At 36.1% G+C, this 27,676-nt stretch overlaps 2 protein-coding genes across 2 annotated transcripts in view; both read right to left on the reverse strand.

Moving 5' to 3' along the window:
- Positions 1 to 1,027: 1,027 nt before the first annotated feature.
- Positions 1,028 to 8,187, reverse strand: LOC121423230 (serine-rich adhesin for platelets-like). The gene is made up of 7 exons (XM_041618550.1): positions 8,077 to 8,187; positions 6,034 to 6,126; positions 4,358 to 4,987; positions 3,533 to 3,787; positions 3,018 to 3,180; positions 2,398 to 2,510; positions 1,028 to 2,111 (listed from the first exon to the last, which is right to left on the reverse strand). Exons 2-7 carry the CDS (start codon positions 6,095 to 6,097, stop codon positions 1,858 to 1,860), a joined length of 1,479 nt encoding a protein of 492 aa, XP_041474484.1. The 5' UTR covers positions 6,098 to 6,126; positions 8,077 to 8,187; the 3' UTR covers positions 1,028 to 1,857.
- An 8,241-nt stretch (positions 8,188 to 16,428) lies between these two features.
- LOC121423200 (neurogenic locus Notch protein-like) overlaps positions 16,429 to 27,676 on the reverse strand; it is a 33,407-nt gene continuing 22,159 nt past the window's right edge. Inside the window, exons 14-28 of the mRNA XM_041618520.1 lie at positions 27,418 to 27,548; positions 26,411 to 26,707; positions 25,632 to 25,755; positions 24,627 to 24,757; positions 23,793 to 24,089; positions 23,006 to 23,129; positions 22,329 to 22,459; positions 21,633 to 21,929; positions 21,019 to 21,142; positions 20,419 to 20,549; positions 19,358 to 19,654; positions 18,535 to 18,658; positions 18,059 to 18,192; positions 17,463 to 17,747; positions 16,429 to 16,743 (exon numbers count right to left, since the gene is read on the reverse strand). Coding sequence (XP_041474454.1) covers positions 16,616 to 16,743; positions 17,463 to 17,747; positions 18,059 to 18,192; positions 18,535 to 18,658; positions 19,358 to 19,654; positions 20,419 to 20,549; positions 21,019 to 21,142; positions 21,633 to 21,929; positions 22,329 to 22,459; positions 23,006 to 23,129; positions 23,793 to 24,089; positions 24,627 to 24,757; positions 25,632 to 25,755; positions 26,411 to 26,707; positions 27,418 to 27,548 — 2,755 coding nt within the window. The 3' untranslated portion in view covers positions 16,429 to 16,615. The remainder of the gene's footprint in view (positions 16,744 to 17,462; positions 17,748 to 18,058; positions 18,193 to 18,534; positions 18,659 to 19,357; positions 19,655 to 20,418; positions 20,550 to 21,018; positions 21,143 to 21,632; positions 21,930 to 22,328; positions 22,460 to 23,005; positions 23,130 to 23,792; positions 24,090 to 24,626; positions 24,758 to 25,631; positions 25,756 to 26,410; positions 26,708 to 27,417; positions 27,549 to 27,676) is intronic.

The raw sequence follows: 27,676 nt of genomic DNA on the forward strand, positions 1-27,676 counted from the left end.
CATAACCTTTTTACTTCTTGACCATTTTCTGTGATTAAGGTATCAAACAAAAGAGCAGATATTGAACTTTTAAGTCATGTGATTTTCTTTTTGAAATTCAGATACCCCTGCCAAATGAGTTTTTGGCATCCTTTCGTCAAATTGTTTTTGCTCACTCATGCGTGAATGAGGAATAATCCAAGTAATATCAGATGAAAGAGGAGATTCTAAGCTTTACATTGGTAGGTCATTTGTCTATTGTATTTATGGATAAATCATCGCTAAATGCTTTTATTTCTGGGTTAGGGTTATAATATGTCACAAGAACTATCGTCAAGGTTTATATAAGAACAAACCACATCTGACCTGTCTTGAAGGCCTTTCCTTACACAGCTGTCTAGTCTTCCTAGTCTTAAAGTTTAAGCTCACCCAAAAAACAAATTGATTTGAATGAATAGAGAAAAGTTAAACAAGCATACACTTGTGCTCTAAAGCTAGTGAATCCCACCGCAAAATGCACTTGTTTATGCTGAGTGTAGAATGTAGAAAACAACACTACAATTTTAGGCGAGCCCAGAGAAACAAACTTCATTGAATGTAATATTTTATCCCCTGATTTCACATTTAAATATCTAAAATATGGCAGAACTTGAACACTTGAAATATATTCATTTTCTGGTGGGGTTCTCTAACTTTTGAGCGCCACTGTATTACTAACAGTGATTTTGTTTTGCAATTTTTAATATGAAATCGACAAGATTATTTGAATGAATAGAGAAAAGTAAAAAAAACCATATTACTACTAGTGATTTTTTTTTGCATTCTTTGATATGAGATTTTAAATGTTTAAGTATTTGTTTGGTAAGGTAAAGCTTGGTTTGGTTTTGTTCAATATTCAATTTATTTGACCAAAGCATTAAAATACAATAACATAATACACATAAATAAAATACAATATTTACATTGGTACAATAAATAAAATGCTTGGCAGGATGCAGCCAGAAAGGAAAAGACCCTTCTAACGGCCGACCTTATATGATAAATGTTGTAAAAGTACCTAAGACAAAATAATACAAAGAAATACAAAACAGAACAAATGGGGGGGGGGGGGGGCAAGAGCTAAATAAAACAAATTTAGAAAAATAACTCACAGCAAATGATAATTAGCAAGAATGATTTCTTTGGATCTCTTCTTAAATAAATTAAAAGATCGAATCTCCTTGAGTGGAGATGTATAAGATATAATTTGTTGTTTGGGTGGGTTTAGCCTCATATCGTCTAGAGCATCTATGTTTTAGCATGTGTAGACAGCAAATTGTCTCGGGGGGGGGGGGCTGTCCATAAAGCTCTTTGAATCATTACACAGGACTTACTGAACTGGATTATGAAATGCCATTGCAAAGTGGAGGTTCTGCCATGGGATCATATACTTGACAATAGTTCTGATACATAATATACTTTTCAGTTAAAGATCACACATTTTGATTAAGAGAATTATTGATAAATGAAAGAGAGCAGGAATGTTTACATCCTCAAAGTAAAGACTTTGTTTTTTGGTGAAAGTTCCGGTACTGAAATAGTGATTGCCATTCTGATCATGGTAATGGCTTGTATTATAAGACTATATTATTTGACTGTTGCGTCATGGGTAACTAATGATCCAGACACTATATATTAGTTTATGTCTTTAGCTCATATTGTTAAAACATGCAATGTCATATTGGCTTTTATTCAATTAACTTCATATGGCAATAAAACATATTTTGCCCTTTAATGTTAAAACATGCAAATGTCAATTCCATTAAGTCTTCAGTCACTTAACAATAAACTTTAGGAAACATACCTTAGGCCCGTAAAGGTTATCTCTCGCTGACTGGGTTAAATAACTGCTATTATAATGTCCATGATGCATATTTCATTACTATTCAAATTCCAATTAGTCACGGAACCATGTTCATCGACGGTGTAGATATCCCCATTCTCAACCGTGTAGAATTGATTGTCGAACCACTCCAAGTCACTTGGTGAATTTACTCTTGTGGCGTGTGACATTTTTCCGGTGCCATCATAGTTCATCTTGTACCAGTCTGTAGCAGCGGTTATCGTTCCGACAGCATAATGAATCTTATTTTCTGTAAAAGAAGCCCGTTTTGAGGGAGAAATAGTAATGTAGACAAGGGATTGTGAAGGGTGAACAACAGAAGAAAAAAAAACGCCACAACTTCCTCTTAGGCCCAGGTTATTCTTATTTTCTTCACTCTTATAATGTGATATTCACATTAAATCTGTTTAAACTATTATTCAATTATTATTTTTCTCCTCTTTCAATGAATTTCTTTCTCCCAAGCCCTTGAATGTATTTCTAAAGGAAATCATTGCAGTTTTTTTTTTTGGGGGGGGATAGAAGAGATGACTTACGTGCACGATCAACGGTCAAGCCTTGTATCGCGTGAGATTCTTGAGTCAGCACACTTCTGCTGTAACTGGTCGTGAATTTTTGTATCTCTTGTCCTGTAGCGTAGACCACCGCTCTGCCATTATTAAAAATGAACCTCACTTGCGTTAATGCATTGCTCGAAAGCAAGTTGATTACAACGAGAAACATATTGCACAGCACTTCTATGAACTTCTATAGTCATTAAAGATTGCAACATCACGCATTTTATTTACATCCTTTCCAAATTAGTCCAGAGCTGGTAAAGGGAATTATATACACTTTTAGTAAGGTCAATATAGAAAGGGACTATTCTTGGCAATCCTGCGATATTTTTTATCCATAACTAGAATGGTCACCATGTTTGCCTTGACCATGTCCCAATCTTCCCTTGCAGCATTATTATCATGATTATGTTCTTACATCCTACCTCAACAGAGGAAGAAGGGGACATTTTGATATTCCATGTGGATCATTGTATGTTAGAAGGCGGCTTGCTAGTCTCTCATACTATTAGTAGCGAAATCGCTCAAATAACCGAGACAATCATTTCTGCAAGCGTGACGCCCTCTACGACTTGTCCTTTGAAAACTTTGGAACTCACCCTGGGATGGTTGCAATAAACTGCACATTGACAGGTACAGTATCGACAAGGGTTTGCAAGCTGTAATCTGTCAACACCAGGTTGGTCATTACAATCCGTGAGTTAGACGAGCAAGCAATATAGAGCTTGCGATCAGTCTCGTCAATTGCTATTTTCCGAGGACCTTCAAAAACAATGAAGACAAGAAAAAACGAGATCAAGCTATTGGAATTTAGGTAACCGAAAAAAACCCAATCAATGTTATTTCGTTTTGTTTTCCTCCTCCTCCATCTTCTTCTTCTTTTTCTTCTTCTACGGCTTCTTCTTCTTCGTGTTTTTCTTCTTCCACTTCTCATTCTTCATCTTTTCCCGTCTTTTTCACCTTCTTTCGTTTGTCATTGAAAAAAATGATTAAACATCCTTTTAGATTTAATAGTGAATCCATTCGATTCGAAATTCAATTCAGTACTCGACTGGTCACTTTGGCTATTCACCAAATTCACTATTTCAAACCCCTCAAGACCTAGAATACGTACCTTTACAATAATCGTCTATGCTCTTACACCTCCTGGATGTCCCATCGAGTTTTGAACCGCAGACCTGACTGATTCCCAGTGTTCCAGCTGCTAGCAGGATGTCTGACCAAAATACCTCCTTGTCAACTGAATCGTAAGTGACAGACTGGAGTTTGTTATTAATAAGGAGGTTGAGTGTTTGAAAAGCGACTGTAGGGAGGTCTGATATCTGAAGGGAATTGGAGCATTGATCAACGGCTAAAATCTTTAGCGAAGCTGAATAAAAAAATAGACAAGAACAGAAAACAAAAATCAACCTCATTAATTTTGATAAGGGCATTTTTTGGTCTTGTATTTCTAACCCGAGGCTTGAATTAAAAAATTTGGCTTTTCACGGACTTTGATTGAGCTATTCTTTCATCTTTAGTACTATTTTTTTTACATAATCGATAGTTCACGCATAAACTATTTGAAACCTGATAACCAGTAAATGAAATCGTATACACGATCTGAATATTAAGTCATAAAAAATCTTAGGGCCAGCGGGATTTGAAAACTTAGATGAAGATCGCTTTTGGAAGCTAAAATTCCGTCTTACAATTTTTAAAGTTTTTCTTTTCTCATCACTTTTTTGTCCGGTTCCAATGTAAACCCGTATTTGGTTTCTGTGTTGTTGTTCAATCACGTACAACTACATGACTAAAAAATAACCGAACACAAGTATGAATAAATAAAGACCAATGAATAGATACACGAATTAAGGGTTGTTAACATCTCGGACTGGGTGAGTTTAAACAAAGTATGGGACACTTTCTTTATCCATAATGATAGTATACAGGCTCTTACGAACTGACGGATCAACTGTTTCTGGTTCGTTTGTGGTTGCCGATGTGCTTGATTTGGTCATTGTCTCAGTTGTACTAACTGATTCTGTAACAGATCCCTTTGTTGTGCCTGGAGATGTTGTAACTTCTGTAGTCGTAGGTTGGCGTGTAGTTGGCAGATAATTCGTAGTTGCCTTGCTCACTGATGATGTCCTAGCGGTGGGTTCAGTTGTAGGGTTTGCAGTTGTAGGTTCGTTGGTTGTTTCTGTGTCCGTAGTTTGAACTAATGTTGTAACCACATCTGGAGCATGTTCTGTAGGTGTCACCGTGGTTGTTGAAGATGTTGTACTTATGGATGCGTTGGATGAAAGAATCCGCATGGTTGTCGATTCACTTGTTGCAGGTGGATACTTGGTTGGCAGACGTGTTGAAGAAGTAAAAATATTTACTGCCGAATTCGTTTCAATGTCTGTGGTTTCCGTGTCAGTATATGGCTTGTTTGGTATCGTCGGATCTGATGTTGCTGTATTTTCTGTTTTTGAAGTTGTCAACAGAGGCACAGCTGGCGTCATAGTCGCTACCGGATATATTGTCGAACTTAATGGCAAGGACGTAACGTTAGAAGAATGAGTCCTTGAGACGACCGAACCTCCTATTGATATATAACACACAATAATCAAAATACGTTCAGATTCATTATTACCTTTTTTTGCAGATCTTTGTTCAAAATTTGTCACAATGAATTACTAGTAAATTACTATTTTCACCTAAAACAAACATTATTGGTTTAAAACTACCCAGAATTGGATAGTTTGAATCAGTTGTTGAGTAGTATATCGCCCAACAATTTTAAGAGTGTGTGAATGCATATTACATCGTAATTAAATCTATCATTAAATGGCAAATGCACAAGGAAATGCCGATATTTCAAAACAATAGTAATACAATGTAGTTAAGAATATAAAATTAAGTTCTGTAATGATATAATGCAAACCTGTATGCATTTACAATATTCGTTTTAAAGTATTTCCAAACTATTTATCCAAATTGAGTTTTGGGATAAATCCCAAAGAATATTTCCTTTCATGAAATTATGTTATTTCAATTAAAGTTGACAAAAATCAAGGATATATCATGCATTACAAGTTTTTTTTAAAAGTTTATTTCTGTAATATACTACCATGATCCCGGGCGATGATCCTACTGGTTTGACTACTATCAAAAGTACAAGACAAAGGAAATTATGTGATTCGGAAATCACACATTTCTTTTACATCAAGACAAATCGTATTGTCAAATGTTCAACTTTGTGAAACCTGTAAATTTTTTGGGGGTATAAGGTTCAAATAAACATTTTACTAATCTGGGTAAAAAATTAAACTCATTTTCAACATCAATTTCGAGTTATCCGTGTTAGTGCACAAACAAAACTATCTGCGTTTTGGATTGTATATGCAAATTAATCTGAATTTGTAAGAAGAACATTACAGGTTATGATAAATGATAATTGGCCAGGATTGAGCCTCATCGGATACTACACGGATTAAAAGTCCTAGATAAGAATAAAAGCCACTTGTCTCCTGTTGGATAAGAATTCGCAGAACGAAGGTCTCATAAAGAAAGGAAATTGTTCAATAAGAAAGTGGGGTATCCAAGAGAAGAAAGAGGTGGAGAAAGGGGAAAGCAATCAATACTTACGCCTTACGCAAACATTCATTCTCATACTCGGATCAGTTAAACGATCTCCATTCCTTGCACACATTGTATATTTACAGGTTACCAAAAGGCAGTCTGAAACAAATGATATTTGTAACAACTCAGTAAGTAGTTGCATGCCTACGTCATTATTCAATTCGGTAGAGATTCGATAGCTTATGGCAGTGGCGTAATGAGACAAACAATTTAGGGGCAAGATATGGCGCATCGGGTAAAATTTATAATAATATTGTGATATATTTTGACATACTCAGAAAATAATATATTTATCATATCCTTTTCTCTTTCCTTTTCTTACCTTTCTCTTGTTTTCTTGGCCATGAATATACATATACTATAGGCATATATAGACATGTATATATACATATATATATATATATATATATATATATATATATATATATATATATATATATATAATTAATTTTTTGGGGGAGGGGCAGGCGCCAAAGGCCCCTATCTGTACACCAGTGGCTCATGCATCATTTAGAAACGTAAATACATATGCAACGACTGATAATTTAACGATGTATTAAGATGTATTCCGTGCAATGCAAGTGAAACAAAAAGTATGCACGAATTACTTTTAGAGACGTATACACGAAACTGTCAATTTTAACAGTAAAAGGATAGAAAACACCTTTTGTGAATGGAATCGTAATTATGAGATAAATAATAATGATTTACCCTTTCGGTTAACTTAAATAGGTAAGTACAGATAGTGAAAAGTAGTGTTGGGGTTATTGCAGGCTTTTCAGCCATGATTACTCCCGTAAAAAAAATCTCGGTCACTGACTTTGCAATATAAGAATATGATTTTCCCCCTTCTTCATGTTCTTTGATAATAGTTTAAGCCTGCTTCAAGTGGGCATAATGATTACATCAGTAATCATAAATGCGTTGCTTTCAATGAATAGACTCTTTATATGTAAATCTGATTATATACCCCCATTAAGTCAGCAACCCGATCTGGAATGCGACAAATATCAAACAAACGTTTTCTCCTCTGGCAATCATCGAGCTGATATGAAGTATTAGTTGAAAACTGATCATAATCAGGTTTCAATTTTTTTTATTTTGTTTTTTTGTTTTTCCGATGTTCATGCATGTTTCCATAGAAATGCATCAGAAAAAATACATCGATACAAATTATGGAGGTTGAGTAAACTGCTTTCGGAGCGGAGTACACACAGTCTCACATTTTCATCGACTTGACAGGATATTAATTATTTAAAGGGGCGGTAACATGGTTAATGTATATCGATTTCAGAAAATGTGATGTGACTTGAAACGTAAGAGCAGCGGTCTTTTGTCTTGATTATGGAATATAGGTTACATGATAGCATACAAAATCTCTCCTCAATAGTGGGTATTGTACACGTAAAAATGACAAAAAAAGGCTTGCCAGGGTACATTCTTATTGGAATTATTCGTACTTTCATAAAAATTAAAAATCATTGTGATTGTCTGATATTAAAGCCCAACGCACACTATGCGATCCGAACTAATTGATAAATCGCTTTTCGATTAAGTATGAAAGTTCCAAGAAGTAAAATTATTTTATTTGAAGTTCGGCATATTGACAGGAATAGGCCTATAGAAATCATAATATTGGACTGCGGCAAGCCTCGTGGTCGGAGTAAAGACGAAATCGGCTTTAGGTCGCAGCCGATGGTGCCGTAATTACGATTTTGAATTTAATTTGCTTATATTTCCACAGGGAGGCTCGAACGAGACCGAATTTCGATTTAAGTATGCCTACCAGTATTCTTAACTTTCGAGGAGTTTTTTTTTGTTGTTGCTAGTTCATTTCAAATGTTATTACAATTTCTTTGAAATCGGATCACAGTGATCCGCATAGTGTGTGTTGGGCTTTAAGCGAACTTTATCAACATAGTGTGTGCTGGGCTTAAAGTGAATTTTATCAACATCTAAAAGTCAAACAATAATCCATCCACCAAAAGACACCAGTGAACTACACAAGACTATAAATTCAACGATGTTCAGAGAATGACATCACTTTACCTGATAGAAAATGGTTGACATCTATCTTGTTGTTAAGAGCCGAGGCCTTCAAAGAACACCCAAAGGGTAAGACTGGATGTAGATCAATTAAACAGTCAATGACGAAGAAAGAAGTATAGCATGATATATGAAACATTAGGGTAATGATCAATATCATTTTTTATGATTTTTAAGTACAGGATATGCTGCCTTTGTTTTACAATGGCTTAGAATATTCTGAATCACACACTCATTCACCCACTCACTCACTCAATAAATCAAATCAATCAATCAACCAATCAATCAATCAATCAACTAATCATTCACTCATTCACTCACTCACTCACTCACTCACTCAATCAATCAATCAATCAATAAATCACAAATTTAAATGAAGTAAGATCACGGTATCAGTTACAGCCATATTGACGATAAATGTAACCACAAATTCATTTCCTTTTTTTCAAAGTTGAAAGTGTGTCTCTGCTACTAGGTTCAGTAATCATTATCATGAATCTTTTCGAATGTCCGCTTTAATCTTTCAACACAGAACAATGTCATTGTACTTTAATTTTCAAAGTACTTGATGAATTCAACTCGAGATTGATTCAATAATCACTCAATCATTCGATTGATTGATATGTCACAACATGAAAAAGAAATCTGTATATATCCCACGTTGATATATTCTATATATATCTAAATATTTTTTTATCCTACTTAGGACATAAAGGGAATATTCACTCTGAAATCAACTTGAATTTAATCATGTGACCTCACATGTGAATTGTTGCATCAATATACATTCCATCAATTTCCAGAATCATGATGACTAGAAATATTTTCTTTCCATAAAAGAGTGTGGACAAATATCCTGTCTAATGGTATATCAAATGTACGTGTACAATTATTTTATAGAGTTTATCTTACATGGCATACGGGGAAGCTTCTCTCATGACTGCTACGTCATACATCCAAAAATTACAAATTTCACGATTCTGTTTATTCTTAGATGGATTTTAGCCAAACCTTTATCAATGAATTTCTATATTTTTTCTAATTTTATTAGAAAAAAAACGACTTTATATCAGGGTAAAATTCCAATTTGAATTAACACTTACGGAGTATCAAGATGAAGAAACGAGTGGAGAACATGACGGCATCATTGAAAAAGTTCTAAATAACGAGTAAAGTAAATGAAATCGTTTAAGTCAAACTTAAAACCCGACCGTGTGTACTGATATAACAAAAAAATATTCAAGTAAATAATTTATATTACATCGATGATTTACCAATTATAATTATTATATCAAATAGGAGGGAAATTATCAAATTTTGAATAATCGATTAGGTCATAATGAAAATACATACACAACTATTTTCAAGACAATTTACATGTCAGATATCCGTCTTAAACCTAAGCATACAACATGGCAATAACCTGTTCCCATATCATCCATATATGATTCTCCTGTTTTTGTCTATTATATTTGTTTTGGGATTTGATTTGATTTAAAGGGGACGGGCCCCGAGGCATACTAACGTGATCCAAACAGAAAAGAAATCTGCAATTTGGAGTTAAACATTTAGGCTTACTGACTAACTAAATTTTTCTTCAAAACATTTCCTTTTAAAGGGGAAGGTTGATCACAAGCACGACAAACTGCCGCCATGTCTTTGTTTAGGACAAAGACTGATTAATATATCAAATTTGTTGCACATGACTAACAAAAAGCTAATAATGCCTTCACTAACCGTAAACTGTGACCACGTTGATCATTGTAGATCCTTTCCTCTTGATGGATCATATTAATTACATCCTATTCCATAATTACTCTGGTGAAAACTTATCTAACAACAAGTGGAATGCCTCTGGCCGTCTCACCTGCATCACGCAGTTCAATATAGCAGCAGTGCTGACTTTGAAAACTACTATAACTCGCACAAGATGTTCAGTGATACATGGTTACTCTTATGTCCACTTTTTATGAACTAGACCAATAAACTTACAGAGATATGATGGTTATTCAACAAAAAACCCCAACATGGCCAAAGTTCATTGACCTTACATGACCTTTGACCTTGATCATGTGACCTGAAACTCGCACAGGATGTTCAGTGATACTTGATTACTCTTATGTACAAGTTTCATGAATCAGATCCATAAAATTTTAAAGTTATGATGGTAATTCAACAGATACCCCCGATTCGGCCAAAGTTCATTGACCCTAAATGACCTTTGACCTTAATCATGAGACCTGAAACTTGCACAAAATGTTCAGTGATGTTTGATTACTATTATGTCCAAGTTTCATGAATCAGATCCATAAATATTCAAAGTTATGATGGGAATTCAACAGATACCCCCAATTCGGCCAAAGTTCATTGACCCTAAATGACCTTTGACCTTGGTCATGTGACGTGAAACTCATGCAGGATGTTTAGTGATACTTCATTAACCTTATGTCCAAGTTTCATGAACTAGGTCCATATATTTTCTAAGTTATGATGACATTTCAAAAACTTAACCTCAGGTTAAGATTTTGATGTTGATTCCTCCAACATGGTCTAAGTTCATTGACCCTAAATGACCTTTGACCTTGGTCATGTGACATGAAACTCTAATAGGATGTTCAGTAATACTTGATTAACCTTATGGCCAAGTTTCATGAACTAGGTCCATATACTTTCTAAGTTATGATGTCATTTCAAAAACTTAACCTCAGGTTAAGATTTGATGTTGACGCCGCCGCCGCCGCCGCCGTCGGAAAAGCGGCGCCTATAGTCTCACTCTGCTATGCAGGTGAGACAAAAATGAAAAGGTTAGGCCATACAAAAACTTTATATAAAAATCAACACCTTACATAGGTCCTCATAACTACCCATTTCTGTATTTTAACAACCATTGGGCCTACCTTAGACAGAATCCACCCCAAATGTTTCCGACAAAACAGGGGATAAATGGGTCACGTTCCTCTTGACTATTTCTTAAACATTAACGAATGCAACTATTGCAGGAGCAAATAGGTGTCATTTTTAATTTTCAGACCTGTCTGCACTTTTGAATTTTGTAGGTAGTTAACGATAATAGAAATGATGCTGATCAAGTTTAACAGTCACTAGATAACCCACACAAGCACATAATTCATACTGGTAAAATAAAGGGTTATCTCTTTCTCGCACAAGATACGAACTGAAATAAAAGACTAAAGGGCCTTTCGGAGTTCGAGTTGTTTTTTATCGACAATCTTTATACATCTCCACATTCCCTTTGCAAAAATGATAAATAAATGATTTAGCATAATGCCAAGATTATTGGAAATAAAATAAAACTATTATACTCACCATATTTTTTCTTATTTAGTGCTGTACTATTTCAAGCTGTTTGCACTATAAGATAGGTAAGGGAAGGATACACAGTTCTATGTATGTTTGACGGTTCGACCAAACTCACTGAAGAAACGGTGATGACATTTATCTATGATCATGTTGCAGTAATAGTATTTTTGATAGATAGAGCGAGCGAGAGAGATGATTGCCCAGGATGCATATGGGAACTATTTGTGATTGGCTGCCATCATTTCGCAGAAACGCCCTTATTGGACTGAACGATAATTACAATCCAAACCTTTAGGTAGCTCGATCAGGAAAGCATCAAGGTCAGTTTTCTGAAACGGCATCTTTAAAATCAAAGCCCGCAATACTTCACCTGATTCTCCGTGCGTTTGACGGCAATAATAGGCTTATGTGAGGACATGTGTTGTGTGCAGTGGCGTACCGTGGGTTACGGCATGGGGGGCACCAGCAAAAACAAAAATGAGTCACTTAGTGAGCGCGCGAAGCGCTCTCAATTGCCAGGTATACTGACCTTAAATAGAGAAATTTTAAGGACTGTGTCATTAAACAGATATGTATCTCCCTGATCAAAAATTGCGAGCGCGAAGCGCGAGCTGAAAATTTTTTATATTCAGACGTAAAGCAAATTTTTGTAATCATGATACGTACCTGTCTCGCTAAGCAAACGATGCGAGCGCGAAGCGCGAGCTGAAATTTTTGTATATATTGACCCCAAACGGGGACAGTTTAAGGACTATTTTTTAGGAATCAAATAAGAGTATACATATCTCACCATAGTCATCCGATTTGAGTGCCAATATAAGTGCTTGCTGATTTTGTTAGAATTACATCTAAACACATGAAACATTTTTTTGCAGTCATTGTAATCATGATTAACATACGCATCTCACTAATCTCAATTTTCTCACAAGAAAATATTAAGATTGAAGTAGAAAAATAAAATAAATGGCAATTAATGGTCATTAAAAAGAATTGTGAGGACGTGAGCAGGAATTATCACGATATCCACGGGAGAATTAAGAGAGGCCCGGGAGAGAGACAGACTGCGAAAGATTGATCGTCTAGTGGTAGTAGTGTGGGGGTGTCCCTGTGTTTGACGAGTGGGTGTGTCATACAGGGTACATGTATAGTTAGATGGGAACGGGTGGGGCGCTATATTGTTTTTCTCTGTCTTTTGTTAGGGGTCCGCTGGTTAGTGCGAGGAATCCTCTAAAAAGGGATATCAATGTATGTGTGTGTGTGTGATGGTGTGCGTTTGTGCGAGGATGTCGTATTAAGTGTGCGCGTTGGGCATAATTAATTTACTATTTTACAATAACATATTCCATTAATTCCCCTCTGTTACAAATCGATTTACGTTAATGTGACTCTGATACTGTAATCAAGCCGTGGTTTTGATTAATATTTGAAACGTTACTTTAAATTGTTAATTGGTATCATTATAATAACAAGATTATGAAAAATGTAAAGGCGGGGAAGCCATATAGGCCATCGACCAATAGAAACTAATGCGTGTGTATGTGTAAGGGAGGGTGGACGAGGAAATGTGTGGGCATTGAGACCATGGTCTGATCGTGGTTTATTTCTTACTCCCACACCTCTCTGTTCTCATTGTCTCACGTTCATTTCACTAGTCTTTTTCCTGAGAGATATTTTCCATCCAGATCCATACATTCATCTCTTACTTAAAGGCTCTATATTTTTTTTTTATAAATACCGAAGAAGTCTTTTTCAAAATGTTGATTGATTTTCACAGATTGTCCTTTCTATAAATCTAAATACAGTCATAAAAAAAACGCACCAAAGTGGAATGAGGTTTCACTGTAGACTTATGGCTCGAGAGCCCTTTTTCTTCTTTCATCCACAACTATAATTTACATCAAGGTTAAAAAGTCAAAACGATCAAAGTGTTTAAAAATAAAATAATGCCCTCCAAAATTTAATAATTGTTCTTCCTTAATGACTTCTATTCTTCCATTTCCATGTAATACTATCTTTTCACTTTATTTCATTGCATTTGCAAGAATAAACTACATGATATTAAAATCTGTATTCCAGTCTGCCCATCTGCTAATATCGATGTATTCAATAGATCTATTCAGAGCTGAAGTGACGCACTATCTTCTCCCCTTTGAGCACTGAGTGAGCATTTTGCACAACTGATTTAATCAATTGTCATATTTTCATTTATCCCTCCCATTCGTTCAAGGAAAATAAAGTAAAAGAATAGAGTTCATAAGTCCTAATTACCAGTATCAAAATCGTAGTAACGAAAAGAGAAATTGATGCAAATATTTCCATACCAAGAGCTATAGTATTTTCCCAACACAATTAAGCTCTACAGAATTTTAAATGAAGTTCAATAAAAAAAAAATCAGATGTTATTATGCCTACGTCAATTCAAGGAGAGCGGAAATTAAACGAAAAATAGATCCTTTAATGTGTATCCCCAACATTATTTCTCTTTAAGAACATACTTAATAATCTATTGTTAACAATGTCAATTAAAGCATGCAAGGTCGAACGGTAAAGTCTATCTGAGTTCATGTCGTGATTGGAAGTTTGTGCGTTAGGGTGGTGATAGTGTGAGACAGGATGACAGATTACAATCATACGAGGGGGGGGGGGGGGGTAGAGAAAGAAAGATTTTCATTTATGATTATCAAAATGAATATGAAAGAAGAACAAAAGGAAACTTACAAATACCTAGAGAAATTAGGTTTATTGAGAGTATAAACAAGTATATAAATATATGATAGAATAATGATATAAAGATATTAACGCCATATTAACCCAGGTTTGCCACTTTTAATCGTTTACCCAGCGGGCCCTTAGCACGGCTTTACCCAGGCCCTGGGAACGATTTTTTTTTAGCTGGGGGTGCTGAAGTAAATTCGACAAGCAAAGAGAGAGAGAAAAAAGGGTTAAACACCATACATTTCTCTTATTTGACACACCAGAATTCCAAGGGATGCTGCCTACGGAAAATAATACACGCAACACCCCCTGGGAAATCTTGGGGGTGCTTTCACCCCAGCACCCCCGCTTTTCAGGGCGATGGCTTTACCTGGGCTGCCTGGGCGCTTACGCATTTGAAGACTTTAGTATTGTATTGAATTAGCTAAAAAAATCAGATTCTGAATAAACATTTATATACATTATATTCAATGTTATTGGCTATCTATAATTCAATTTATCACTATTACGTGATGAAATGACAGATTAACAACAACAGTGACACCTTGCCAATGTACATGACCCACGGCGATGATGATATAAACAAAATATTTTACTCTGATGAAAATCCTTAAAATGCACACTTTAGATGTCTACAAATAAACACTATTCAAACAAAATCACAGCATGACATTGCAAATGATTAAATGTATTTTTGCAATTGCAGATTAACACTTTGAATTTGTTCGAATCTACACCGCAGATATTGCATCTATATAATCTTAAAGATGATTCTAGGACATGTTTGAAGCATACAGACACATTTTAAAGTGACAATTGTTCCGGGGGCTGCTCATCAGGAGATGGGGGGGGGGTGATTATGGGGCTAATGCCCCTGTTAAATTTCATTAAATAGGGAAAATGAAAAGTAAAAAAAAAAGAAATTAGAAAAAAGGGAGTCCGAAAAAGTGGTACAGTACAAAAAGGTGGATAGCTTATTTTATCCACATGTATGGTGTCGTAGAAATATTTATTACCCCTATTTGCCTAAGGTAAATTGCCAATTCGTCTACTGCCCACTCGACTACTCACCACATGGTATACTTTCATTTAGGCTAATGCCATTCCGTCCATCAGCATTTCGTATAACAACCATTTGATCCATTATGGTCCAATCATCACTTCGTTTAATCACCATTTCGTCTCATAACCAGTTGGTCTAATATCCATTTAATTTTCATTCATTTTGCACAATTAAACACTTAGTCCAATTAGACCAAATGGTATATGGACTCATGGATATTGGATCAACTGGTTATTAGACGGAATGGCATTAGACTAAATGGAAGTAGACCATGTGGTGAGTGGACGAACTAATGGTATAGACCATAGTAGACGAGTTGGCAATTGGACGAATTGGCATGAAACGAATTGGAAATAAACCTTGCCTATTATGCAATTAAAGAAATTACGTCACTTTCAGGTCGTCTTGCCACTTAGCCATGGTGCTCCTCCTGAATTTGTCCTGTCGTTATTTTCTAAATCACAAATTTGGGTTAGGAGCGTTTCGTATTCTTGGGGTAAAATTATGTGTGGGTGAGTTTAGTAAACTAGGAGTAATAACATATTCATCAATTCAAACTTGTTCATGAAAGTACTTGTCTCTGTGGTGAGTTTTATGACAAAGTGTTTGCCTCATACTTTGAAAACATATATTCAACTATTTACCCTAATCCAACTCGTAAATATCTATGATTATTTACCCCGTAAAAAATATGCTAAAAGTAACCCCTAATTATTAATAAATCCATTCGACATTATTGTCCCGATATTTGGAACAATCTTCCAGACAATATTAAATCATGTTCAACAATTTACTCCTTGAAAGCTAACATTAAACGTAACATTATTGCATCTTATGCAGCCCCCTCTTTAAGTTAATATCTCAACTGCTCTCTACCGCACCTAGGCCTACACCTGCACCGCACCCACTTGATCAATGAAGAACTATTATGTACCTTTTACGAGGCCTCCATCATCATCAAGCCTAATCGCTCACGATGGCGGTCTCCTGCATTCATTTAAATAATCTTGTTTTGAAAAAAAATGCATAACACATCTTCTTGATATTTATTTACAATATTTATACTATACGACTATTATTATTTTGTTATATGTATTACTTTTTTATATTGTATATATGCATTTTGTAATTCTGATACTGATGCGAATGCAGAAATAAATCAAATAAGATAAAAAGTATTTTGATATTTTCGGAGTCCATCTGCCCTATAAAACACAGCGCATATGGCGAAATAAAAAAAAGAAAGAGAGAGATGTGAGACTTCATGATAAACAATTGCATACATTTGCCTTTGTACTACTTTATTAAGGGGTCGGGTCACCATTCGATGTTTTGTCATATTCTTAATATTAGACAGAATGAAAGTTATGTTTATTCTTGTTTTAAATGATTATTTACCAGAATGTACAAACATATTTATATATTATGCATGTGTTGAATATATTATATTAGTATTTGACAGATGGTATTGTAGAGATTATGGCATTCTTTGTCCTGCCATTTGTTGTCGTCTGTTTCCACGGCAACGCATCCCTGGCTCTCCCCTCCATTTGGTTGGCCAGACAGCCAATCTGAATGATAAAATCACCAACACGAACGGTTATGACTGTGTTTAATCAACCAATTTACTTTAAACAGGAAATTAATAAACTATTAAACTTAGTCGGATTGATATCAAGTGAAAGCCCCAAGCAAGCGAAGGACCATGCAATATGAAAACTAGCTTCACATAGATCATGTGAACGTTATTTTGGACTCAATACATTTGGAACAAAAAATCATTATCAAACATTACTGGAAGACAATTGAAACAAAATAACAATGGAGACTGCAAACGAGAAATATACATGATATAAGATAGCTGGCGGGAAATGTAATTAAATAATGGACAAAAAAGAACAAGGGGGGGCGTTTCATCAACACTTTCGTCCGACAAGTCAGGGGCCCGTTGCAGAAAGAGTTGAAATCAATCGCAACTCTAAAAATCATGCGCAACTTGATTTTCAACCAATCAACAGCGCGCATTTGGGACTTGCGATTGATTTTTTGACTTGCATTTAAACGCAACTCTTTCTGCAACGGACCCAGATCTGACAACTTTCCTTGATGTTGATTGGCTGAGAAGCACTGTTACTATGGTAACTGTCGGATAAAACAAGACTTGTCGGATAAAACGTCCGACAGGTCCTTTCATGAAACACTCCCCTGGAGGACGTTTCAAATTTTAGGTGCTGGCTTTCCAAAAGTAAGCTCGCCAATGGATAGGGCATAGTACTATCGCACAACTTACTCCGTTCTCCGGTAAGTGTACCTTCCGCGTCTGAGAAACATTCAAAGTCCCCGTCTGTCTGCCTATCATTGCAGTTGACCCAGATGAACAGAGTAGATGATATTCCCCACAAAGTTTCAACCTCGACTATCTCGTCATCAGAGCCAACGAAGAGGAGTGAGGAGTCCCCCGTGATGGTTGCATTCACTGTCGCTGGGCTGAGACTGGTGCAGTAGCTAACAGCCTCGTCAAATCGTTGGTAGTAAGGGTACAGGTGGTAGCACTTGGTTTGCGAGCATCTCCATTCTTATATGAAGTAAAAACAGAGGAAGCAGATATTTCAAAATGTTCGATGAAAGAACTTCCTAAGTTCCTAGGCACATACTCCAACTCTATATCCTTTTCTTTCGGACGATAAATGCGTATGTAACTTTAATGTGGATGATATGAAATAGATAAGTGTTTAAGTATAGTATATTTTCGTTATTAATGTCAAATTCCAGATTCAAAGGTTGTTTAAGTACAAAATCCAGCACGTGAACACATGTATGAAAATTGGATGCGGAAGGGGGCGTTTCCACTTCTATTTATTCTTTTTATTATAAGAATTTACTTACCAACAGCTTCATCACATATATCCCCAATCCAGCCCTGGCTACAGCTACAGTTGAAACCTCCTATGCCATTTACACAATTTCCATTTACACACGGGTTTGTGGGAGTGCATTCGTCTATATCTTCAACAGGAACTCTAATTTTGGAAAAATGTTAATGATTTACTTACTTCACCATCAATCTCAACCGCATGATCTGTAACTTTAAAAAATAAATTGTAAATATTGCAGTTGTAGGCAGCTCTTAGGAAATATCGGGATATATCGCCATGACTTCTAAAAAAACGATTTGTTTTCTTCATTCGAAAGCAAATAAAGATATTACAAAGTCGGCTACATTGGCCTATGTTTACATAATGAGTCATTTCAGCACCAATCTTATTTATCAACAAACATACATCTCACTACCACTCTTCTTTATAGTCTTTATGTTTTTGGATCTGAAGTGTAACGGGGCAATCATCGAAAATCATACCTACCTGTATATCTGACACACAGTGTTGTATGGTCCAGTGCAACTTTTGTCTTGCCATTTGTTGTCACTTGTTTTTACAACAACGCAGTCTTGACTGCCCCCGCCGTTTGGCTGGTCGTATCTCCAATCTATTAATACAAGATAGTAATTAAGATTAGATGGAATCTTGACCAAGCAGAGTCGAGATTCATGCCTCCACTACTACCACCAAATCCGAAATATAATAATTGTACACCTAACTTCTGTAATTGTCATCATGTTCATGTGCATTCATGAATAAAGTTAAATTCTAATTCATTTATGGAATTGTAGTTATTAAGTCATAGTGACAATGAGTCATGATCTTTCATACGTGTGACCAAACATTAGATCAGGGGCCAGTTTCATGATGACGTTGAAGAATCCTAAATTTGGCATTCTTGTAACTTCTTTGGAAATCTTCATGGTGAATGGCTGCTGATTCATATTACTACGGTAGCTGCCATAATGCCAAAGTTACAATAATTGTGGTGCATCTTGCGCCCGGATCTTGCGTAGTACTATATCCAGGAACCCAACGAATACGTGTTTATTCCCAATAATTCGAATCTTTTAGATTTATATTTGAATCAACAAGGTTTAAATATAATATTCGGCTGGTCGCTATTCACACCCGATATGGATTTATATAAAATCCTTGGAATTTAGAGTGTATATAGGTCCATCAGAACACCTAAGGTATAAACAACACTCGCAGATAAAATCTTATGTGTTTAATGTTCTAATGTTTTACGTATCACATTAGGCATGGTAAGCAAGATCTTCATTTAAAATGGAGTGGAACGTACGTCTGATATCAGTCAGTGTCCCTACATCATCGGCCGTACAGACAAACCGTGTATCCGAATCCTCGTCAATGCAGTTCACCCAGACATGGCGAGTTGATGAGAAGAAATCAAAAAGAGCCTCGACCTCGGTAATGGCTGTGTCGGAACCGACGAATAGAACAGATGCATTCCTGGTACCAGTTACAATGGTCTGGTTTAGAGTAACCGGGTTAAAACTGTCACAGTAAGCAACAGCGTCATCAAAGGTGATTTCTTCAGGTGAGACATGGAAACACTTTGTATCGGTGCATTTCCATTCTGGGAGAATGAAATAACCACAGAAACATATATATCTATCAAAAGGGAAGTCTACCGTCGAGTCAAACTTGGTAGCTTTAAAACATGATCGACACATTGGCATCTGCCTAAATGTGACGTCAAAAAACTTGACAATTTATAATTTTGTCATTCTTTGAAGAATTTTCGTTAAACTTCAGTCAATATTCATTATAATCTAGTTTTCTGCTTTTCTTAGAACCAAATTGAATGTCAGTGTGAATTTCCACTTTAATCATACAATTCTGACATCAAACAGATTTAGATCAATATTATAAAAATCAGGACATAATTTTATAAGACGGGTTCTTTTAAAAGATCAACGCAAATATCAAACATAATTATTGCGTTCTTTCCACACACTTCAATGGCAGAGAAAACCATTTCATTTATTATTCCCACACATTTAAAATAGAATTGAGCACCAAATGTGACTAATAAGTAAAATTACCCCCAAAATGTACGTATATGTTACTTGTAATACGTTTGAATATTTTCGTATTGCCTCACTTTTACCTGTTTTTTAATGTTCATGGACTTGCTGAAAAGCAGTCTGTTATGACCGAATGCAAGTTTTACCGTGATTAAATAAAGAGTATACAGTAAAATACAAAGTGAACCATCTGTTAAAGACTTGTGTAACAATTTCACATCCATAGTTAAACCACAACTATAGCCCAGAGTTTTGATTAAACACGAGGTCAGATTACGGGCCATTGTTTTCGAAGTATTGACCAAAGGCTTACCAACTTCGATATGGCAGAAATCTCCGCGCCATCCCTCATTACACGTACATGAATACAATCCAAGACCATCGTTACAAACGCCATTCTGACAAGGATTACTTGCACACTCATCAGTATTAGCAACAGGATTTCTGTAAACCGAGGGGAAACAAGTATAATGAAAAAATATTAAAAGAATGTACTGATCACAGAAAGTGTGTATCTTTTAGAAAACATATTCAGATCAAGTCAGATCAATTATTTTAGATGATGTATTGAGTTTAACTACAACAAATATAAAGACTCCTCAATTCTGACGTATTTTAGGGGAGGGGGGCAATTAATGCAAAACGAAGTTTCATAACAATTCAAACAAGACCGGATTCATATAAATTTTATTTCAATATGAAAAAAAAGAATCATATTTCGTTAAATGATACTACTGATGAACATAAGGATGAAAAGTAGTCACCCATTGTCTTAAATGCGCTACCTCCAGCTGAACACACGAACAAGATATGACATACCCAGGGCTCTGTGCAAGGATGATTATTCTATTGAAAATTTTCATTGCACCCCAGTTACAATAGAAATCCTCCGTAGCCAGGTCCATGGACATACCTGTATATTTGACACACGGTGTTGTAAGTTTCTGAGCAACTTTTGTCCTGCCATTTATTGTCGTTCGTTACAACGGCAACACAGTCCTGGCTCCCCCCACCATTCGGCTGGTCATATCTGAAGTCTGGTGAGTGAAAAGTAATTAAGCTCTAATTTGTAAGTTAAGGCGGATTTTGTGCTTAAGAACGGCTTGTAAGTACATTTACATTACCAAAATATTCTATTTGAGTGGAAGGCGAAAGGAAAGAAACAAAGGCCAGAATGCTTCATTTTTTAAATTTATATTCAATATTTTGTTCGTTGTGTTATAAGCACTTGTAATTGAATCAGGATTTCAGAGGATTCTGACTTTATTGGCAAAGCTCTTGACTTCTATAATGTCATCACCCTTAGGAAATTCATTGTATTCTTCAGGTCAGTTTCTTTGATTAATCCTCGGTACAGTCATCTGACAGTTATTCGCCTCTTCATTGAAGCAGAAAATCCAGGCATAACGATTTAAAAAACAAACAAACAGGTATCTCTGTGATTTTTGCGTCGCAACCGACGAAAAAGATGTGTTCAGGTTTCCAGTAAAAATAACCCTGAATAAATTGCCTTAAAAGCCCACTTACTCCTAGTATCTGTTAGAGTTCCTATGTCATCCATGGTACAGACATAATTCGTATCAGAGTCATCATCAATACAGTTCACCCAGACATGACGAGTTGATGAGAAATGTGCAAATAGACTCTCAACTTCGGTGATTTCTGCGTCGGAACCGACGAATAGAACAGATGCGTTCCTGGTTCCAGTTACGATGGTTTGGTTTAAAGTGACAGGGTTAAGACTATCACAGTAAGCAACTGCATCACTGAAAATGATGTCTTCGGTGGACAGATGAAAACACTTGGTCGCTGTACATTTCCATTCTGTTAAAATGATAAAAAGAGCGATAATAAAATTACATAAACGTTAACAATACTAATAAAATGATAACAGCAATTATTACACAACAACATCATTACGCATTAATCATTGGTTACAGGACGTCATCAATGTCTAGAATCAGTTGACTAAATTATGATTGAAAGTAACAAAGTTTCATTCCTCTGTATGTGCCTGAAAAACCAATGGCGTGGGGGGGATAGTTGGGGACATGATCCCCAAAGTTTCAAGAACAAAAAGAAAAAGGCGAAACATGATATAATTTTCTGAATAGCATGAGAAATCTACATGTTTGAATTAAAAATAAAATCTATAGTCGCACGATTTGTTCGCTCGTAAGTTCAAAAATTCCCCTTTATGCACCTAGTTGGTCTATCACTTACCAACTAGAATATCACATTGTTCTCCTATCCATCCTTCATCACAAGTACAAGTAAAACTCCCAAGACCGTCTGTACATACTCCATTTATACAGGGGTTACTAGAACACTCGTCGATATCGGCAACAGGTACTCTTTATATAGCAAATGATTAACATTAAGTATGTCATTAACCTCATCATAAATTGTCGTTATTTACAGAACCAGTACATTCAATCGAGGTGTTTCATGATACTCAATAACCATGATAACCCCTCCCCATGAAAATACTTGTTAAATTATAAGCACAATCTGTCAGGATAATTCAACCTCACTCCTGTCTACAGAGAATGAAAAACGCACAGAGTCATGCGTGCTCACAAACTCACATCCTTGCAGACCTATGGAGAACACCCAACTACACACACACCCTTTCTCTGTCTCACACACACATACACACACCCACCCTCACACACATCGGTCATCGGTTGTTTCCATCACTTGACAACTTTAAATGATTAATCCAGCTTGCAGAGTTTAATGTTTCAAGTAAACGGGTTCACAATAGTAAACTCACCAAAATAAGCTGTCTAATATATAAATACCTATCAACGTGTCTGTCAATTTCAAAACTATATCCATTTGTTCTCTTTTCCTTTATGTCCTGATATACAATGAAAATACATAATGTACATACTCACCTGTATATTTGACATATTGTGTTATACGTATCAGTGCATCGTTTGTCCTGCCATTTATTATCATCTGTTACCACGGCAACACAATCTTGACTACCACCACCGTTTGGTTGGTCAGACCTCCAGTCTAAAGAGAGTAATATAAAAAAACTGTTCATCGGCCATGAACGTGATAATCTGGAATCGGCACATAGGCTATTGTTTGAGTTCGCTTGTTATACCATTCAAGATACACTTCCCAATATTAATCATTCAGCAAGAAAATAGCATAGGAATTATTAAGTAAGCAAATGCAAAGCGTAAACAAGGGTATTTAGATTAAATGCCATTTGTGTTTGCTAAATGCTACTTGTTTATTTTATGTGTAGTTTGTATAAATTGATATCGATGTAAATTGGACATGGACGTGCTGAAGAGGAACACGGGAGTGACAAGCACCAGCGAGCTGGCGACCTTGATGTTGACAAGAAAGTGTGGAGGACCCATGTGAGATCCCGGCAGAAGCAACCCTTAAGCAAGCAAGCAAAGTGTGTTCAATCCAGAGGCAAGGCTGCCATGCGGGATGAATTTTTATACCGCAATAAACATATACACATAGTAAAAAGGTTTAAGTTAAGATAGGAGCTTAAAAAGAAGCAAATGGAGCTACAGAGTGAAGGGTAGTAGATGTAAAAAAAAAAGGGAGAACAGAGGTCACAGAGGGATTAACATGTCAACCCTAAGAAATGAAAAATGTCAAGATAGAAAAAAAATGGCGATGAAGAACAAAAAAAAATCAATGTCAACTTACTTCTAGTACTCGTCAGTGTCCCTATGTCATCCATGGTACAGACATAATTTGTATCTGAGTCTTCATCTATACAGTTCACCCAGACTTGACGAGTTGATGAGAAATAGTCAAATAGACCCTCAACCTCGGTAATTTCTGCGTCGGAACCGACGAATAGAACAGATGCGTTCCTGGTCCCAGTTACGATGGTTTGGTTTAAAGTGACAGGGTTGAGACTATCACAGTAAGCAACTGCATCGTTGAAAATGATGTCTTCGGTGGACAGATGAAAACACTTGGTCGCTGTACATTTCCATTCTGTTAATCATAATGACAAGAGCGATGACAAAATTACAGAAACGTTCACAAAAATATTACACTAAAGAAGAATTGCAAGAGGATTATTTTTATTCATTTAATTGTTCATAAATCAAGAGATTTACAAAAAACCGCAACCAAATAATAACTCTTTTTCAACATCACTGTTCAAGGGAGCATTAAACATCGATGAAAGTACGCCATCAGTGTCTGGAATCAGCTGACTGAATTAATATTAATGAACGCAAGAAGGTTAAATTCCTCTGTATGAGCCTAACTAACCAACGGCGCACAGGGGGAGGCTTGGGGACATGCTCCACAAAAGTTCACTATGCCAAGAAAAAAAAAGAGAAAAGGCTAAACATGACATCATTTTCTGAATAGCATGTCAAGATCTATTTTTTTTGCATTAAAAAGTTGAAAATTATACTCGCTTGTTCTGCTCGCTCATACATGTAGCTTTTATGAATTTTCTCCATACCTAAATTGCCTGGACCTTGAAGGGTTTTTTTTGGCTCATAAGGCCTTGAAACTTACCGAATATGGTATCACATTGTTCTCCTCTCCATCCTTCATCACAAGTACACGTAAAACTCCCAAGACCGTCTGTACATACTCCATTTATACAGGGGTTACTGGAACACTCGTCAATATCGGCAACAGGCACTCTTTAAATAGCAAATGGTTAACAAACAGTATTTTCATTGACCATGTTGACCTCTTCATCCTATGTCTTTACTAACAAAACCAGTAAAGTCAGTCGAGGTATTTCATGATACCCAATAACAATCATGCCCAATAACCATTATTATGCAATTAAGAATTGCAAATACACGTTATGAAATAAACACAATCTACCCTGATTATTCAACGTCACTCACTCCTCTCTACAGAATGACAGACCCACATAATCATACGCTCACACACTCACTGTGGCATCCTTGCGACCTACGGAGATCCGTCTACACACATACACCCCCACACCGGGCACCCACACATCATCACACACTCCCAAAACACACATCGGCCATCGATGTTTCAATCAACAATGCCAATACTTGACCTTGACAACATTGAATGATTCATCAAGCTTGCAGAGTTTGATGTGTCTAGTAAACAGGTCGACCATAATGAAATAACCCATTTAATAATATATTAACACTCTTTCATTAAAAGGCTTGGTCCTACTGCACTTACGGATGCAGAGAGGATGTAAAACGGGAAAAACCTTGCCATTCGTTGAAAAAACGTTGTGTATCCATTGTGAACTCTTTGCAAACGTGTTTCATACCCTCTATATCAATCGAGCATCCGTACACTGTGAATTTATTGTTCGCCAATTTTGTCCATTGTCTGGAGCGGATGAAAACGGATGGAGCCAACCCGAAATTTTGCTTGTCCGCTGTATCCGTTATGAGTACGTTTTGTGTCCGTCGGTCAGTGGGACCAGGCATTAAGTTATCAATCTGTCTATTTCAAACTATATCCATTTTGTAATCTTTAAAAAAAATTGTTGTTCTTTAAATGGTCATACATACGCACCTGTATATCTGACATATTGTGTTATAGGTATCAGTGCAACTTTTGTCCTGCCATTTATTATCATCTGTTTCCACAGCAACACAGTCTTGACTTCCACCACCGTTTGGTTGGTCAGATCTCCAGTCTGAGAATAAGGGAAAATGTGTTATCAGCCATAATCATGATTTTATCGATTGGAATTAACACGTATTCGTTAGGTTCCTTGATATAGTACTACGCAAGATACACCACAAAATGTTAATCATTTACCAAGGAATGAGTTAACATATGTAAAATCTAGCACCTTTTAGAGAATAGAGGAAGAAAGATTAAGTCATTAATCTTAAAATATAATCTTTATTTCTTTATCTCATGATCATTATGCTTTGAAAAGGGTATCTAGAATATGGAAGGGGTGTTATAAATGTACTATTTCAATGCTTTAAATGCTATGTGTCTTTTGTAATATGCTACTTGTGTATTTTGCGTGTAGTTTGTATAAGTTATCATCAAAGTAAAGTGTGCCCAATTCAGTCGCAAGGATGCCGTGTGAGATGTATTTTCATACCTCAATAAACCGACAAATACAGTAAAAATGGCTTTAGTTGAAATACGATTTACAAAGTTGCGAATAGAGCTACAGAGCGAAGGGAAAAATATGTAAGAAAAAAAAAGAACAGTTGTCATTAAGAAATCAACATACATGTCAATCCAAATGACGGAAATAAATATCTAAAGACATAAAAAAAGATAAACGATAAATAAAGAAAAAAAAAGTAATAAATAAAACGCTAACTTACTTCTAGTACTCGTCAGTGTCCCTATGTCATCCATGGTACAGACATAATTTGTATCCGAGTCTTCATCTATACAGTTTACCCAGACATGACGGGTTGATGAGAAATAGTCAAACAAACCCTCAACCTCGGTAATTTCTGCGTCGGAACCGACGAATAGAACAGATGCGTTCCTGGTCCCAGTTACGATGGTTTGGTTTAAAGTGACAGGGTTGAGACTATCACAGTAAGCAACTGCATCGTTGAAAATGATGTCATCGGTGAACAGATGAAAACACTTTGTCGCTGTGCATTTCCATTCTGTTAAAACAAGCATTAACGTAGTACCATAATACGAACGATGATAATAGTGCATTTAGGTCAATAATACTAGTAACATAATGATAACAATAACGACTATAACTTATATTACTAATGACAACCATCACTATTCGGAATGATCAGACTGATTAAAACTTATCACAAGACAACGAATATAACCAAAGACTCATGTACTTATAGGTCTGTCTAAAATCTTCAATGCGGTCTTCGAGAGAAAAAAGCTCACTTTTGAGGAAAAAAAAACAAGCACGAACAAAAAAAATATGTACAAAAAATGTTTTCATGCGGAAGACTAGCAGTAGCCTTGTTCAGACGCGTCGGATCCTGGTCGGAGAAAGATTTCAATTAACACGGATTGAAATTAAACGATATTTATCTTATCACGACTCAGACGTGGACTGTTTTGATTGAAGGAAAGGTCAGAATAGTGCCAGTCTGGACAGAGTTACTCCGACGTTCCTCCAACCAAGATACTCCCACTGGTTTATAGGAGTATCTTGGTCGGAGGAATATGATATCGGTTTCTAAAAAGTATGCCAAAATCTATCGCAAGTTAGATTTCTGCATTAGAAAGTACAAAATTTATACTCGTTCGTTCTGCTCGCTCGCAGCTTTTATGAATTCTCTCCATACCCATTGCCTGGCCCTTCATCGTTTTTTTTTTTGTTCATTACGCCACTGAAACTTACCAAATATGGTATCACATCGTTCTCCTCTCCATCCTTCATCACAAGTACAGGTAAAACTCCCAAGACCGTCTGTACATACTCCATTTATACAGGGGTTACTGGAACACTCGTCAATATCGGCAACAGGCACTCTTTAAATAGCAAATTGTTAACAAACAGTATTTTCATTGACCATGTTGACCTCTTCATCCTATGTCTTTACTTACAGAACCAGTAAATTCAGTCGAGGTATTTCATGATACCCAATAACACTCATTAT

The sequence above is a fragment of the Lytechinus variegatus genome, chromosome 10, assembly GCF_018143015.1.
Source record: "Lytechinus variegatus isolate NC3 chromosome 10, Lvar_3.0, whole genome shotgun sequence".
NCBI lineage: Eukaryota > Metazoa > Echinodermata > Echinoidea > Temnopleuroida > Toxopneustidae > Lytechinus > Lytechinus variegatus.